The sequence below is a fragment of the Charadrius vociferus genome, unplaced genomic scaffold (assembly GCF_000708025.1).
Source record: "Charadrius vociferus isolate BGI_N301 unplaced genomic scaffold, ASM70802v2 scaffold398, whole genome shotgun sequence".
In the NCBI taxonomy this organism is placed as follows: domain Eukaryota; kingdom Metazoa; phylum Chordata; class Aves; order Charadriiformes; family Charadriidae; genus Charadrius; species Charadrius vociferus.
In genome coordinates, this window is record NW_009649571.1 from 1,611,274 (window position 1) to 1,628,975 (window position 17,702).

Genomic DNA, 17,702 nt, shown 5'->3' on the forward strand with positions numbered 1-17,702 from the left:
GGCAAGAACCTCTCCTCTCCCCCGGCCAAAGTCTCGTCTCCTCCCTCGTCATCTTTAAGTTGACTGACACATTGCTTTTGCTTTGGAAGCAACATTCCCACTAGTGACTACTGTCCAATTCACGCATTTATTCATTTTAGGATTTCATGCTCCCGCCAAACTCTGCAGGTTCTAACACGCTCCACAAAAGCCCTGGCTGTTTACCAGATTAAAGACTCCCTCCGTGGTTGGGTTGCGTCCAACTTTTCACTAATTTACCATCACTGGTCTTCAGAAAGGGAGAAACAGGGGACATGTTCTCTAGGTATTTCCAGTGTATTAACAAACAACACGGTCAAGTATTCACAGGTGGCTGCACGTGGACGGGCAGGGGCTCGGTACAGGGTACAAAGCACATGCCTGCCGCTCACCTGTGTAGCTGCTTCCCACCCTGGTGTACTTGTGCTCCAACACTACATCCAACCCCCTGCTGCAGTTACCCAACACTGAATGACATTTTATGAGGTCCTGAAAGAGATGGGATATTAAGTAGCGGAAGAGGAAATAACCTAGCGTGAGCCACTTCACCTGTCTTTTGTGTTACTAAAGGTAACCACCACGTGGATGAATTTCTGTTTTAAAAAGAATCACTTCCAGTGGAACACTCCGGTACAATCAATCTCTTGAGTGACAACTTAGGAGGTCTCTACCTGTGCTCCAGGGTAAAAAATAGTATCTACAGCAGCAGCAGCAACAGGTTAATGGCTGTGTAATATTTCAAGCTGCAAATCTCTGTTTTGCTTTCACTGACTCTTAAGAGACAAGCCAACTGACATGGGGCTGTGCGTATCATGAAAAGGGCACTGTCTTTAACAAGTCTGACCCCTTACCTGGAGGAAAAAATCCACACACACAACTTTCTATTATCACAAATTCTTGAAATAGGTTTAGTCTTGTACAAACCCAGGACGTCAGCAGCAGGTATTTTTGTCTGAATGGGTGACTTGGTCTGTTGACTGCTGCCCGCTCCACATGTTTGCACAGAGAGAAAGAGAGGCCTTGGAATGGATTCCTGAGCACGCCCTGGCGAGCGGAGCTGGAGCTGACGGTGGCTGCGGCAGGCTCAGGTATTTTGAAGTATTTGCACACCTGAAGGGCACAGACCTCACGCTGCACCTGCCTCGATGCCGTACTGTTACAGGGACGAGCGACACATACACACACGGAGTTTTTTGTACTCTGCAGTAGCCCACCGCACAAGAAAACAAACAGGGTGGGACAGGAGAGAGGAATGAGGAAATTCTCTCCAGGGCCCGTTTCTTTCCCTCTAGGTGCCCATCATCCCAGGTCAGAGGAGCTACAGCCTCCGTTTCACAACCTCTCAAATTCTTGAGGAAAACAGCAAGACTCAAGAGCAACACACAGGATTTCTCTTTCTTTAAGCCATTATCTTGGAGCAGACCGACCTCAGCACGTAGGCAGGCTCTGTTCAGATAGAGGTTTCTATCCCTCCGCTGCAGTGCCGCCTTGGCAGCTCAGCAAACCAAGCTGCTTCAGAGACGTGCAGCCAGGAGCAGGATCTGACAACAACAAACGGTTTGCTCAAGTTCAGCATTAGGACTCGCTTTCACCCTCCACCAACATTTAACCAGTGCTGCTTCATCTCACACATACAAGGCAGCCACGTTTGCAACTCCAGGGCACAGAGAAGGGGAGGGAAGACAGGTATCTTACGCCAGTGCACAACAGAAACAGTGGGTAAACGAGCTGAACCTGGTGAGATGCCAAACACAAAGCCATCTTCTCAAGCAGGTCTCAGCCATAAGACAACTGCCATTATACATAACCTCCACAACAGTTTCCCAGTCCACTGCTTCTGCCCTGGAAACAGTTAATCCAGAATCCTGACACTCCACAGAAAATCAGAGTTTTTCCTGTGGCAAACAGCCTTCCAGACACCCAAGGGAGATACACCTCTTAATGCAGAAACACAGGACATGCAGAAACAGGACAGACTATGGGAAGGATCTGCCAAGCTCCCAGAAAATACTTTACAAATCAGCTTGGTCTGAAACACGGTGTGCAAACAGAGCTTCCTTAAAGTCACAGTCAAAAGGAATGAAGCCCCTTTCCAAGTCAGAAGTCTAACAGGATTAACAACGGAGCCCTAAATCAATGCTCATTACAGCAGCAAACTCTTCCCTTCAAAACAGTGCCTCATCTTTCCCATGCCAGTTCTGAAAAAGCAAGAAAGAAAAATAATTGCCATGGCTCTGCCCAAAAGGACCAGAGCCTTAAAAAAGACCTCTTCAGCCTCCTCTACACAAGTTACTTGTTCAACAGAGACGGTGCTTGCTGCCGTGGTCCAGCGGGCTGTGGCAGCATGCGCACCAGCCATGCCGACGGGGCTCCTGCACAAAGCCTCCAGACTGCTGTCTAACACAGCTGGGGTGACTCTTCCCTTGGGTCTCTCCACCAACGCTTTTGGTAGCATGAAGAGGGTCAGGGCGTCCCTCTCTTCTTCTGAACAAGAAGCAAAAAAGATCTGGTAAGATTTACTGAGAATTAAAATGAAAGCTCCCAAGAGAAATACAAGGGAAAAAGATTAAAAATAGCAAGTTGGAAAGGCAAAGATCTCTTGCGTGCACGTCACGTACATCTCAGTCCTGCGTGACACAAAGGAATGCTACATAGAAAACACAGGAGTAATGGAAAAGGCAACCAAAAGTTATCAGTGCTCTACTTACAGCAGTCCAGCTGGCAGACTATTTGAGCTCCACTGGCTCTGAGCTTGTGGTCTCAAGCCCAATCCTTTTTTTTTTTTTTTTAAAGTTCTGTAAATGGAGGTGGGACAGGAAGCAGGGAGTCCGCAGACACTACAGCACTGTTCACCGGCTCCAACTGCAGTCTCCACTGAATGGTCTGAGACTTAAGCACTGTGCTTCTAGTTTATTCAATTTCCTGGCAAACTCGACAACTTTAACTGCTTCTTTTCCAAATGGGTGGACTTGCTGTGACTCCTCCAGGATCCCAGGCTTAGCTCCAGAGCTGCTTAAAGGCACAGCTGAGGCACAGACCAATTCTACCTGTTCACACTGTAAGAGTACCCAGCAACGGCAGCCAGAGCCCTCCTGTGTCATGCTACGTAGACACACTTTAAGGATACAGGGAAAAAACAGATCATTCTTCAGTAATGTAATATAATGTGTTTTACAGATACAAACTGTTGTTCTCCAAGGCCAAAACTCCCCTGGGAGCTCTCCCAAGCAGCTTCAGCAACCCCAGGCTGGGACTCAGACACACAAGGAGGTACTGTGCCGTGCCCAGCACCCAGCACACAGCTGGGTTTGACCCAGCACACCTCTTAATTGCATACCTCTGTTTTCCCCTCCCACAACTCCTGAAAAAGGAGCTCTTAGTGCTATATTAAGAACTAAAAGCATGTTTTCAAGGTCACAGCAGAACTGCATGGCTTGGCCTGGTACTGCATCACCACCTTAGCGTCTCAACCAAAAGCCTTTACCAGAAGTTTAAAGTTTTCCAAAAGCTCAACACACTAGATGGGCTTCAGATAAAGAGCAAGAAAGAGAAGGGAATGGCTTGGGAGAGTAGCTCCAATACATTTTGAGGGTCAGATTGTTGGGCCGCATTAGTTTGTATTTCCTGGGTTTTGTCCATGACCAGAGAAGCTTGCAAATCAATTCAAGCCAGATCAGCCGAGTCAAGCAGAAAAACACACATGGTGTGACAGAGGGCACATTCTCCCTCTCTACCTGTAAGCCGAAGGGATATAGCTGAGCTATTTATACAGATGGGTTTCACAAGCTTTTGGAGGAAGACAGGTACTCTGGAGGATGTCCAACTTGAGATGCCAGAGGGTGGAGTGCAGGCAGTGGAGAATGATGGGCAAAAAAAGAGCTGAGCAGGGCTACAGACAGCATCTTGTGTTCAGCTTTTAAAGGGGATGATGTCCGGGCAGACTGTAATACGCAGAGATGGAAGCAGTCAGCAGGGACATTAGAAGGGAGACCCAGCCAAGCTGGTAGCATGTAGAGACCAGCTCTTCAGCAGTCATCATGCACAATACAAGTAGAAGAATGGGCTTTTAAAAATAACCTACAGGGCTGTTAAGTATTCATCAGGGAGAAAGAGACACAGGAGAACTGATCCTCTGTCACCACCTCCATCAAGGATCCCAGGCTGGAACCATTACAGCACAGCTGCAGATGATGATTGTGATGGTAGAGAACATGTCGTATCAAAAATGCTCCATTGCTCATGAGCCATGCCCACGACGGACAGTATTCGCCCAGGCTGAGACAGGCCCTTTCTTAATGCGACCCTGACAAACCCTAGAGGCAGGATATGAGAGAGTGGAGCAAAAGCCTCATGCCACCCACGCAGGGAAGTTTGGGGGTGAAGGATTAAGCCAGCCAGATCACACGGTTGGGGCCAATAATCACGCTGTGTGAGCACATGCCCCTTCCCCAGTGCCTGGGGGAACTCACAGGGAATCTGTGGGTCTTTGCAAAGATCAAAACAGAGACCTGCCAAGTGGAGTCATTTTGTTGTTTTCTCACACTTATCTGAGCTGCAAACCTCTATCCTTCAGGGCTCCTGGCTGCCACCGTTTCCTTATTTTATTCTTACCAAATCCTTGTGTTTCTTTCCCACATTCCACACTTGTGGTAAATCACATTTGTCCCTCTCATTAGAGGGCTGCTCTGTACCCAAGAGACAGGCTGCACCCTCCTCATGTAACCACCTCATTGCACTCATGGACATAGCAAAAATAAAAAAAGGAAAAAAAAAAAGTGGTTCAATTTCAGACTATGGATTCCAGTTGAGATGCTGGCTCACACAGGCCCCCAGGAGTTGCAGAACATTATTTGGCAGCTCAGCACAGTTATATACATTAATCAACTTTTAATTAAATTGAAGATTAAAAGAAGTCGATGAAGTATATGCATTGGTTCAACCCTTAAGGTCCTGTCCTTTGCTTTGAACCAAAGCAACACTCAGCTATACAGCTAAGACAAAGCTGGTAGCATGCACTCAACACAATCCCCATTACTAGAGGAGGGGCCAGAGCTCTTCCTCTCAGCATGGCTACAATCACGTCCCTTTGATGGAGTTTATTTTCATAGCAAACTTGTCTGGTCACCTTCTGTTAGAGACCCTGCTTCATCTGCTTCCCTAGAAGGGGACGGTCATTCCTAATCTTCCAGCTTCTGCAGACTCCTCAGGAAATCTCTAAATCTTTGAACAAGAAAAAAAAAATAACTAAGGACAGACTGTTCTTTACAGGACAATGCACTGAACTTCATGAAGCGGAGCATCATGCCAGCCCATGTCATTATTAATGAGCCCAATGAAAGGCAGCAGAAAACAATCCTGCAGAGCAGAAAACCCGGGACTGTAAGACTGATAACACTGGAGGAAAGGCTGAGAAATGCTGTAAAGAGATGTGTACAGATGGAGAAAATAATGGTGAGTTAGGTAGGCTGAGCAACAAACAGACTCCTCTCTGGACAAGCTTTTTGCTCAGCCATACTGAAACTACAGGAGATGGAAGAGCAATAAATGAAGCATACTCCTGAGAAGCATGGCAAAACAGAAGAGTCCTTGCCAATGTTTTCCTTGCTGTAACCCCATTTCTGCTAGAGAAGTCCGACACTTACAGCCCTGGTTCAAGCACCTGGAACGCACACAAGGCTTTGCATTAAGATCCAAGAGTGATCCTCTACTGTCTCACAAAGGGTCCCAAACTCCATCAAGCTACAAGCTGGCAGTTAGACTAGACGATTGTTGTAGGTCCCTTCCAACTTAACTATCCTATCCCATTCCATTCCATCCTATTCTATTTTACAACGGCTCCTCCACTTGTGCTGGCCACCTCTCCATCCTTGCCTCAGTAGAGCAAGATTACTTCCACAATGACCACACCGACCTTTAGCAAGAGGTGACAGAACCAATGCTGTCACTCTTTGGTTTGTCTCTTCATCTCACAAATTCTAGGTGGGCAATGCAGGGGAGGGACTACATCAGCACAGGAATCAGTAGAAACTCCCCTCACCTCCAAGAGAATTCTTGACACGTTTCCACGCAGACTAGTGAACATTAAGTTTTCCTTTGAAAGAACTGCAATCTTAAGAGACCGATCCATGCCTCCAATTGTTGGGCCAAATCTTGGGGTCACCACCCACACAAGCTCTCCAGGCTGCCCCATTCTCGGCAGGACATGAGACAGTAACACCCTCTCTTCAGCACAGCAGCAACAACCTGCTTCTTACCGTCCCCTACACAGTGCTAAAAGAAAAAACGTTTTTGAAGGCGGGCAATAGGCTTTTGGGCTCGTAATGTAGCAGTGGGTACATCTGACTAGATCATTTTGATGCCGTTGCCAATACAACACAGTCTTTGCCCTGACAAATGCAAAACGGCAGGAAGGGTGTGATACTGGGAATGACACTGGAATGTCATTGGATCTGGCAGCTCCTGTGAACATCATAAGGTACACGTTTGCAAAGTGCAGCCTAGTGCTCATCTGTCTTGCAGACATTGCTGAGTGCTGTCACAGAAGGGTGGCTCGAGGGAGGTATTTTTGGGTGATGGACAGATGCTGAAAGCTGTCACGAGGCTGAGGACAGTTGGTGAACTGTGCATGCGTGGCTCATCCACACAAAGGGCAGCCAGGCAGGATATGGCAAACAAGTTTTGGAGAAACAGATGTCAAAAATGACGTGAACTGAAGCATTCTACTACACCAGCAATAACCTGCCACCATCCTGATAAAACACGAGTCCAATCAACCTAAGTGAGCCCAAATTAACCTGAAGTCCCCAGTGGGGGATCAAAGGATCCAAGCACATTCCACCCTTGGCCTTCTTTGACAGCCCCAGATGGAGGGACTATTATAAGCTGTGCAAATCAAAAGTGCAGTTCAGGGAACAAAGCACAGCTCGCTTGGCCCAGAGCCACCCACCCACTGACCAGAAGCAGGCAGCCAGGAACAGACATGTCAACTAAGGCGATTAGGATCTCTTCAATAGTTCAAAGTTTGCCTGTTCATCTCTGAGCGTCACAAAACTTTCCCCTTTTTCACATTACCGCTCCAGCTCCAACATAACAGCACCCACCTCCAGCCAGCTCTTCTCGCTGGGCACAGAAAATGAACACGTGCAAGTGTCGTATCAGGTGCCAAACACAGAGCAGATCAGTTCTGCAGCAGGCCTGTGACTTGTGCGCTCAGAAGGAGCAACTTGCCATGCTCAAGCCCATCATGAGCACAATTTCTCCCGTTTCATACATGTGCAGTATTTTCCCCGCTCCCTGTTTTCGTTTCTCTATTTCTTCCACTGCTGGCCTTCCGGGTCCTGTATTTGCTCTGCACTGTTTATTGTTCTCCTTTCTGTCTAGCCGCATGAGGCAGTTGTCCCCCCTCTTGACTCCCAAGAGCACAGACATTTCTGGAGAGCAGCAGAATTGAAGCACCTCAGAATATGCAAGACCTGAGGAGTGAATGGAGCCCCACAGCCCCCAAAGCAGAGAAAATGCCATACAAAAGCTGAATCACGCACTCGTCTGAAGAGAAAAGAATGGCATTAGAGATGCCAAAATTGACAGAGGATGCTACAGTACCATCCGGGCTAAAGGGCTCCTATGAAAGCGTGTCAGACACCAAAACTCCTTATAGCCAACGCCAGTGTGAATTCAGAGCTAGTACTAACAAGTTCAAAGGCAATTCCCAGAAGGCATCTACAGAAGAACCTCTTCAGCACGCCCTGTGCACGTCAAAGACTTCTGAAGCGATTGCCCCAGGACCGCAGTCTGGCAGGCCACTTTATCATAGCTTCATCTCTCCTCCTCACATCATCAAGGGGATGGAACAGTAACACAGTAATACGCACCCATGTCACAGAATACCCAGTACTCAGCATCCAGGGAGAGAAACCTGAAGGCTCCCTCTTCCCCCCCCAGGGACCGTGCTGTGTTTAAGCAGAGATAAGACAGAATGGCTTAAATCCCACTAGCTTAACGGGCCTTGTTGGGATGCCAGAAGAGCTGAGTGCAGTCTGCTTACCATGCAACCTTCGGTCAGAAATCACGTGAAGACCCTCTAAAAAACATTTAGCGCTTACTTGTCAGCAGAAGAAACAGAACAACAGCAGGGAAGAGGAGACAGAAAAGAAGTGCCATGTGACCCATATTTTCCAAGATTACGTAACTTTTTGAATAAATATACTTCCTTATGCTCGGCAGCGGTTTCTGCGGAAACGTTACACAAGCAAGCACTGAATGGTGACCAGAGAGATCTGCTGCCTCACCATATGCTGAGGAACAAGCGGGACAGAGTCCTGAGACTTGCAATAATCTCCAAGAACTTTTTAATAAAAAAAAAAAAAAAAAAAAAATATTTGGTATGGTATCTTGCACGACACATTAGACAACTTCTGCTTCCATAGAAAACCGAGACCTAGTGAAGAATTTCTCTTCCTATTTCATACGCCCTAAGCAAGAATAGCTTCTAGCACGCGTTCTTCTACCTACAACAGACTTTTTTTTTTTAAATGAAAGGAAAGCTGAAATCTTGCAATGAAGAAAAACCCCCACCTTCTGTGCACAAGATTCTCCATCACACTCACTAATTCAGCAACCAGATTGCTGTAGGTTTACATCACCCACAGCATTGGAACGTATGAAAAGGAGCCAGCCTGCCTCACACAAAAAGGGTGTCTCTGCCCAGAGGGTAAAGAGTTGTATTATTGTTTGTGACCATTTGGTGGCCACACGCAGAAGCATTCAATCTATAAGGAATGGTAGATATGTCAGGATGCCAGACATGGTACTAGTTGTAAGTTAATATCTAATAAACTATTGCTACGTGGTTTGCTGAAGTGGGAAGGACACACACCAGGCTAAACAGTATAAACACCTCTCACCAGATTTAAATGGTGCCTTCTAGTTTTAGGCCCTGTAAAACTGTAAAATAATCTCAGGAGATGCAAAATGAAACCAGGAGTCAGCAAGTGCATTCCCAAGTAAGCAGGCAAAAGTTTCTTCAGCTGCAAAAATGCAATGTTACTCAATTGCCCTAAAAGTGCATTATCTGGCCTTTAATATGGTGCAAGATTACAGATGCTATCTAGCAACATCATAAATACCTTCATCTCATGTAGATAAAACTAACGCTGAGGGTAATAAAATGGACGGCATTGGTTTATTACAGGCCTCATAAAAGGGAGTGTAAAGTCCATCAACACAGACGATTCAGAAGACTCACAGAAGATTCCCAGATCTTACCCTACTTGCCCTTGTTCCAGATGTCACCACAGGAGGATTTGTGGTTAAGGTTTTGTGTCACAGAACCACACACAGAACCACCAGGAGGTTTAGGAGACCTCCTGAGATCATCTAGTCCAACCTCCTCACTCAAGCAGGCTGAGCTGGAGCAGGTTGCCCAGTCAGCATCGTATTACCCCTGAGCATGATGACTGCACCTGTAGTTTGATAACCTGTACACGTCAAGGACTTATCAGCTCTTGCAGAGAGGGTGAGGAGCTGCTGCGTGCTCTGGAGAGCAAGGCCATCATTTATGGACCCAGACACAGATCCTGTAGTTGAACTAAAAAGCTCCTGTTCTTGAACATCCTGCCCATCGTTTGGCAGAGAAATCTTCCTTCCAGTGAGCTCGGGCAATGCCTGAGGCACTGCAATGCACTGGTAACAAAGACAACTTCAAGTTAATGGACCAGCTGACAACAACCTAGCCATTGACACAAACCTGCACACCAGAAAATAAGCTCATTTTTCCCCTCTGGCTGTCTTTCAACATCATAACCAGACTTAGCCCAGAAAAGGCAACATTTGTACAAGTTCTGAATTGGCTTTCAGGTATGTTTTAAGAATCTGGACAAGAAGAAAACTACCCTCCAGAACTCCTTATTAATTAAGTTTTAGGAACCCATTCCACACATATGATATGAGACATATTGGTTTAAGTAATTCATATATGTTTTTCCGTCTCCAGTACTGCCATACACTCATCACAGAGAAACAACTTCTTGCGCATTAGCTTCCCCCACATGTGAAAGCCTTCTTGAATAACAATCCCAGGAGCATGCTTCATTCCTTTCTTTTCATATTTAAGTAGTTGTTTGTCTACAGTTACTCCTTAGATGCGTGTCAATGTGCAGACGTGTCCATGTGCAGACGCAGCATTGTAAGGTAGCCACTCAACCACTCACCTTCCCTGGAGCTGTCACGTTCCAGCCTGTGCCAGACATTGCTGCAATAGCCACGCGTTGTTGATGTCAGCTCCTACGGGAATATGCTGGGACTTCCAACTCCTACTCTGGTGTGTCAGGGTCACCTTTTAAACATAGGCTTTTCGCTAAAGACCTTACAGTTTGCAAGACTGACTTTTAGAAAAATACTTCCGCTTTCGCTGCTTGCAGAGGGGAAATGAACACATGTTCATTCTGCTTTGCATCGCCTTCTATGACTCTCCCTCAAAACAAAAGCTTGTTCTACCACAGCCAAGAATCAAATTCTTTTGTGCTTCAATTGTTCAAAACACCTGTTGTTTTGAGAAGCCTGAAGCCCTGTCTAAGCAAAATGCAAGGTAGAACATTGGTCATCATCAGCAAAATCCATTCCACTCTGTTCTTAATAAAGCTCAGGAAGTCAATCTCTGTTTTGGCAGATGGGTAAGACCAAATACACATCACCAGAGGCACTTTCCTACTCTTGCTCCGTGATCTTGGATAACAGCAAGAAGATGGAACATGTGACATATAAATAGCTTCCAGGTAGTAATGCAAATACTTGTAAGAGTTTGGAGAACAAATTCATAGCCCTAGTCCATAGAACAGAGCACGTCTACATTTTCACTTTGGGAAATGCAAAAATACAATCCCACCTTCACTCTTTGTCAACTCAGCAAGATAGAATATCTGCAATTTCAAGAGGGAAAGGGCAGCCAAATCAAGCCATTCTCTGGGAAGGAACTTGCCTTTGGAAGAGTCTCAGCCTCATGACACTCTTCTGACAGGACTACCTCTAGGGCATGGAAAGCTGAACAAATAGCAATCAACAAATTTTCTATTTTAGTTATAAGTGACGATAAACCACTCTGGGAAAAAGCTTTGAACACTGCCTTTTTCATCTGGCTTCAAACCCTTGAACTGCCACAGAGGTGTTAATCCAAAGCAGAAATTATTCAGATCTAAAAAAAGCTGAGTACTTACTATACCAGAGACAGGTTTTCCATCTACTGCCTCCAGGAGAGCAGTCTTCTCCAAACAGGCAACAAGTCTGAGACGGATCAAAGTTTCTAAACTTTCAGATAATGCTGACAAGCAGAACGCATATCATTATCTATATCAACGGCTAATCATTAACTACTGCTCAGATTTAGCTATGATCACTTTTACTCCGCTTTAAGCCTATTTATTGCCCGACCTGCAGCATATTTCAAACCAGACCCATTACTTGCAATATGGTCAGTGGGAAATATTTATATTCAGCTTCTCCTAGCTGTGCAACACCGGGGTAAAGGCTGAAGCAGGAGGGATTTCTGCTACATTCTACTTGGGGTGAAACCATCCCTCACAAAATATTGACAATCCCTATTGTTAGAGCAAAGATTTCATATGACCCAAGATAAATATTTACTGCTTGGATTATGCAGCCCACTGAGGGCATTAGCCAATCATGTTAGGACCAGACCAAGGGCTGGGATGCTCTTATAAAGCTCCCCGTAATAGCGAAAGTAACTCCTGAGCCCATCCTCACAAGATCTTTGCAAAAATGCAAAGAGATTTTAGAACTCCCTGACCAGATTAAATGTGTTGCAGAGATGACTTTCAAGCACATTACACAAAACACATTTCAAACATTAATGTCTCTGTCAGAGAAATCGGTGTTTTCATTGCTTTTGGATATTGTAACAAAGCAAGTTTAGCTTCCTTTAGTATCTACCCCATAATGTAAAAATGCAACATTTTCAAAGCTATAGGCCAGTTTTTAGGAATTTGGGGGAGTGGTAAAAAATAACAAAGCAAATATCTCATAAATTGTGCTGAAATTCTTCAACAGTATGTACAAGAGTTGTCAGGGTAGCTGGCTCTCTGACCTCCGACCAGGAAGGTGGTGTCAGCAATTGCTACGGAAGAAATGTGACAGAGGAGAAAAAGCACAAGAACTATAGCTGTACTGTGCTCCGCAGTACAACTGCCCTTATTGTAGGGGCAGTGGTTTCAAGCAAGATCAAAAGCAAGAGTTGCACTAAAAGGAATCAATTGGCAAACAGTGCACATGATCCTACTATCGTGATGTACTGGAAGGTTTTACTTAAGGAATTCAGCAAATTAAGGAAAGTCATGCTGCTGCCAAAAGTTTTTTTAAACTATTATGTCTTACCAAAGAAGCAACAGTCAGAATAAAGCATGATAGGCTTTACTATCCATATAGCACGATATCTTACATACGCTACTCTGTGTTTATGCCTTGTATGAAGAGAGCAGCACAGAAATGGCTTTACGAGTACAACCAAACCTATAGCAGGAACATGAGGGCAGCTGTAAAACTTCCAGCTCTATTTGTTTTTAAAGTCTTTAGGCTTCAATTTGACAGCAATTTCAATTCCCCCAGCATACGCAAGTCTCACCTGACACACCTTAAACATTAAGGTTCAGTACAACGTTGTGAGACAATTTCTTATCCCAAATTAATGAAGGGCACCAAAGCCAATGGTAACTTGATTTCTATAAAACTCTCCTGGCAGAGAACCCAGAAATCATGACTCAGTCTCTTGTCAAATCCATTAGACCAGGAGCTCAGACAAACACAGGAACCATAAAAGAGGCAACTGAGAAAACCAGACCAACACCGTGGGTTGCATTTAATTTCCACAGTATTCCAAGTCGGGGCGTGCTCCTCAGGAGCTTGCGCTTCTACTTCCCTTATCACTTTGATGTACAAGGGTTGACTTACCATATCGGAAATGCACATGGTATCTCACTGCCCTCCCACGGAGCGCTACACTGACAGCAGCCGCTGCGGTCACTTCCCGACAGCTGGAGGAGAATGAACTGGGATCGCCTGCCTGCTGGGAGCAGTGGCTTTGAGTCTGCTCCACGTTTGTTAGTGTTTTTTTCTTTCCCAAGTAAAGGATACAGGCTCGAAAGTGCAGTCAAGCTGTGACAATACGTTGTCAAGTCTCTTGAGTACAATGCCTTTCAGAGCAGGAAAAGTTAACTCAGGCAGTAACTGATTAATCAGATCCCTGGCTCTCGGTGCAGCCTCCGTCCAGACACAATATGGAGAAACCCAGCCAGGAGCCGCAGGGAACTGCTGAGCTGCACAGTGGCCAGGCACGCAGCCCGCACCGGGATGGCACTCAGCTGCTCCAGTTCTCCCACACAGACAGGGTACGTTCACCATTTGAAAGAACTCAGAAAAGGAGCAGGTTGGGTGACAGGGATGAGCACCTCGCTCAGGAGGCTGAAGCCATATACCTTCAAATAGCTGCTTTTCCAAGCTCACAGAGGAGCAGGCTAGCCGGCTGGCTAACAAGCATTAGCTTGTAAACTCAGGAAGCGCACTGCATCTTGGAGGTGGCCTGAAAGTACTTTTTAATCCTACAAATCCAACTCCAACTAAATTATCTCTAATGTGAAAAAAGCCTGAAGGTGTATTTACCATATACACCCCTTCCCTCAAGAAGAGACATTAAGTGTTTAAAAGAAAAAAAAAAAAAACAAGACTGTCAGGCTTTCTCTTACCCAGGTTAGCCAAAAGATCAGCTAAATATATCACAAAGCTCATATTCCAAGATCATGTACCTTCAGCAGAGGAATGAGATTTGAATCCTTGATAACTAATGAGCATGTGTGGGAAAGGAAGGCTTGGTTAAAGTGAAGCAGCACTCACAAAGTCCCAGAAGAGAACTTGGTGCACTTAGTTACACAGCAGAACAGCTGTATTCCTTTGCTAGTTTTCTTCCAGCTTCTCAGGCTTGATATCAGGATGTGCTGAACACCCAGTGAGAACAGAAGATGCTCTATCACAACATTTTGGCCCGTGGTCAAGAGCTACCATGGTCTGCTATATTAATTTAGATAAACATTAGAGTGAACAGATTATATGCATGTACAAATTTTAAACAGATTATAAATGACATTCACAACTGTGGTACAACAATGACTTTGGGATTTTCTAATATTATATATGTGCAGAGTGAAAGAGCAAAAAGAAAATTTTAAATTGCTTTCCACACAAGCAATTGTTCTAGCTGGCAATCATAGTTGTTCAAGAGCCACTGGATATCAACTGGGCCCTTGCAGATACAAACTGGTGAGACAGAGGGAAGAAATGACACGTGAAAGCTACATTGGGAAGATCACATTAAAGACTGTAAAACAGAGAAGGAGGACAAAAAGGAGGTATTTCATTACAGCCTCCCGCTTCTAGATTGGCTTCCAAATGAGAAAAGTCTAATTTCAGGACCAACAAATGAAAGGCTTTAGAAAGTTAATTTGTAGTGCAGCAAAATAGGAGTTTGTTTACAATAACTAGTGCCATTATTCTCTGTATTAGCAGATTCCAGCTTTCAGTTGAAAAAAAGCTTAATGAAAAAATCATTGGGTTTGAGTCCCCTGGGATTTGATTGGGAACATTTCCAGAAAATTAGATTGAAACAAAAGGCAATGGGGTAAATTAACTAAGATTGGATTTTCCAGAGAAAAGCAAGTAAACTAGATTGAGTCTTTTTCATCCTTCCCCAAGAAAAAATTGCCAAGACTTCCAGTGATTTCCTGGCAGGCTTTTGGAGGAGTTCACGCTGGCAGTCTGCTTCAGCTTAACTTCACAAAATTCTGATGCAGATTACTGTTAACTTTCAGGGTGACCTTCAGTCAAGTGTAGAGAAGGCAGGTCTGCAGAGGCAGGATTTTCCTGTTGGGTAGAGGGGTCTTGATAGCAAATAAAGAAACCAAAAAGGAAAGGAGAAAATATTACATTTTAGTTCAAAGAACAAAAAGTGCTGTCTTCTCTCTGACCTTATGTTTGACCGGAAAACAAGACAGCTGAAAGGAAGCTCCATAGGGCCCTGACTAAAAACTCACCATGTGAACACGGCAGATCTTCTCATCTATTTGAACTGGAAGACTGTTAAAGATCAGTATTCTCAACACCTTCCATCCTCAAGCACTAAGCTTTTGTTCATGGATAGAGTGTTTCACTAATCCAAACTTGAAGTTACACTGTGATGGGGTGAGAGAAGAATCCTCCCAAACCCAAACCTCTTTTCTAAAAAGCTCAGAAAAAAGAAAACGCAAACCTTCTTGTCCTTAAACCACTGCAAGTCAGAGTAAGTGGTGGGGACTATACCTTTAAAACAAAAAAGGCAAACATGCAAAAGTGACTTGGAAAGCTTATTGAAGTCCTCCTCTCTACCGGCAGAAATTCTCAGCCTAGTTAAAAATCTGCTCTAGATTAGAGATCTGATATGAAATTAAAATAATTATCTGTAACTTCCAACATGCAGCACAATCTCAGTAGAAAATGGCCATAGAAAATTTTTCAGTTCTCAACACAAAGTTGTGTGGGAGCCTGCAACTCCTGCTAGTTTTATTTACAGAATCACAGAATCACAGAATGGTTCGGGTTGGGAGGGACCTCTGGAGATCATCTAGTCCAAACCCCCCGCCAGAGCAGGGTCACCTACCGCACGTTGCACAGGACAGCGTCCAGGCGGGTTTTGAATGTCTCCAGAGTGGGAGACTCTACAACCTCTCTGGGCAGCCTGTGCCAGTGCTCCACTACCCTCAAAGTAAAGAAGTTCCTTCTCAGGGATTTCAATCCTTTATTTTTTATCCTTTTTTTTTTGGGAGGTGGCAGGGGGGGAGCAGAAGAAGAAAAACCTGCCTACCGCAAAATTTTTTGTGCCCATAGCAAAAAGCATCACTTCAATTTTGTATTGTGCAGCAGAGCAGTCAGTCACCAACACATCCACAGTTATGAAGCCAACATGCATTTAAATAGCAATATTTACACATCCTTTCCAGTGCCCCCTTTTTTAATGAAGGGTGGGAAAAAAAGTAATGCATAATCCAAAGCTTGATGAAAGCCTTGGGAAATATTACATCATAAATTATATGAATTGGGACCATTAAATTGAACACTAACTTACCCTATAAGATCACATATTGTTACTTATGAAAAATACTGCAAAAGCTTTATTTACCTCAGGCGCAAGCAGAGACAAGTTAAGATCAAACAGATTAAAAGTAAATTTAATAAATACTTGTGAAGAGATTTTAATCCAGGTTTGCACAAAATCCCATAAGCATTCTGAAACTTGGAATTTCAGCACAAACAAGAAAAATTGGTCTACGACTATGAACTCATGTGGACTCAGAAGCCCACTACAAACTCAAATGCAGAAGAGGGCTATGAACAATGCTTAAATAAAAAAAAAAAAAAAAGAGAAGTGGCTAAGAGAGGACTTAGATATGATGCTTGCTGCACTGCTGCAGTAGGGGCTCCTACCAGCTACCTACCCACTTCACTGACTTGCCAGTGCTGAATCCCAGTGTGGGAAAGCACACCAAGTTCTCTGCTAAGGACAGGAATCCTTGATTGTACCAGAACTGTTGTGTTTCTGCTTCCAACAGTCCAAGTTAAACTTTATACTGAAAAAAAAAGAAAAAATTTGGAACAGACATAACATTACCTGTACCTAAAACACCTAACTTCCAGTGCAACACTAGGACTTAGCCACGTAGGTTTGCACTGTTTGAAAAATATGTCTTGAGTGCTAACTTGATAGAAATACAGGAGGAGGCAAAGCAACAAACTGTCTCTTTATCTAAGGAATACAGGAACCACATCTCCTATTTGAAGTTCATGTCCACCTGCCATAGCAGGATAGGAACAGTCTGCTCCCATTAGGAATTTACACCAAATTATTGCATAACTATTGTGTGTGTGCGTGTGTGTTTTTGCAGGTTTTGTTTAAACAGAATCAAGACTTTTGACCCTTTGCAGGTTTCATTCTAAAATAGTCACACATTCTGCAATGAAAAAGCTACTTAATGCTTCCCCACGTCTTTTCCCTTTAGAATTGAAATCACTGTTATCCCAACCATGCTGTATTCTCATTGCAATAAAACACCCAAATTACTGCAAACGCAGCGCTACAACAGACCTGGCAACTTCACGCTCAGACTCAAACATCCTAAAAATAACTATTATTACAAATTTCCAATCAGTGCCAGAGAATATCCAAAGCCAGGAAATTATTCAACCCTTATTGCCGTTTGGCTATCCCCTGCATTTGGTTTTGCCGCATTTCAACGTCGTCAGGTTCTGAAGTGCTGAATTTAAAGACAAGGCAGGGAGTCTCACAAAGCACCGAGAGATACCAGCTCTTCAAGAGGGGGAAAAAAAACCAACAAATGAGGCATATTTATCAAGCTACGAGGCAAAGGTGGAAAACTGCTTCACGAGGGCCAGATCAGATGTTTTTAAAGCCAAGGAGCTATTCTGAATGCTCAGAAGAAAGTGTATTACACAGCGGTTGTCGCCCCCGGGTGAGTTTGGAGTATGAGAACCAAACCTGGACTGTAACAGTGCCCGTGTGTCCCTCACCTTCCCGCACCCCAGATCCGCAGTGTCGCTGCCAAAAGCCACACAAGCGGAGCAACGATTCCCCCCCC

The 17,702-nt window shown here is 44.5% G+C and overlaps 1 protein-coding gene across 1 annotated transcript in view; it reads left to right on the forward strand.

Moving 5' to 3' along the window:
* The first annotated feature begins 2,375 nt into the window (after positions 1 to 2,375).
* FKBP15 (FK506 binding protein 15, 133kDa) overlaps positions 2,376 to 17,702 on the forward strand; it is a 41,675-nt gene continuing 26,348 nt past the window's right edge. Inside the window, 1 exon segment of the mRNA XM_009890323.1 lies at positions 2,376 to 2,527. Within this exon segment, the coding sequence (XP_009888625.1) occupies positions 2,376 to 2,527 (152 nt within the window).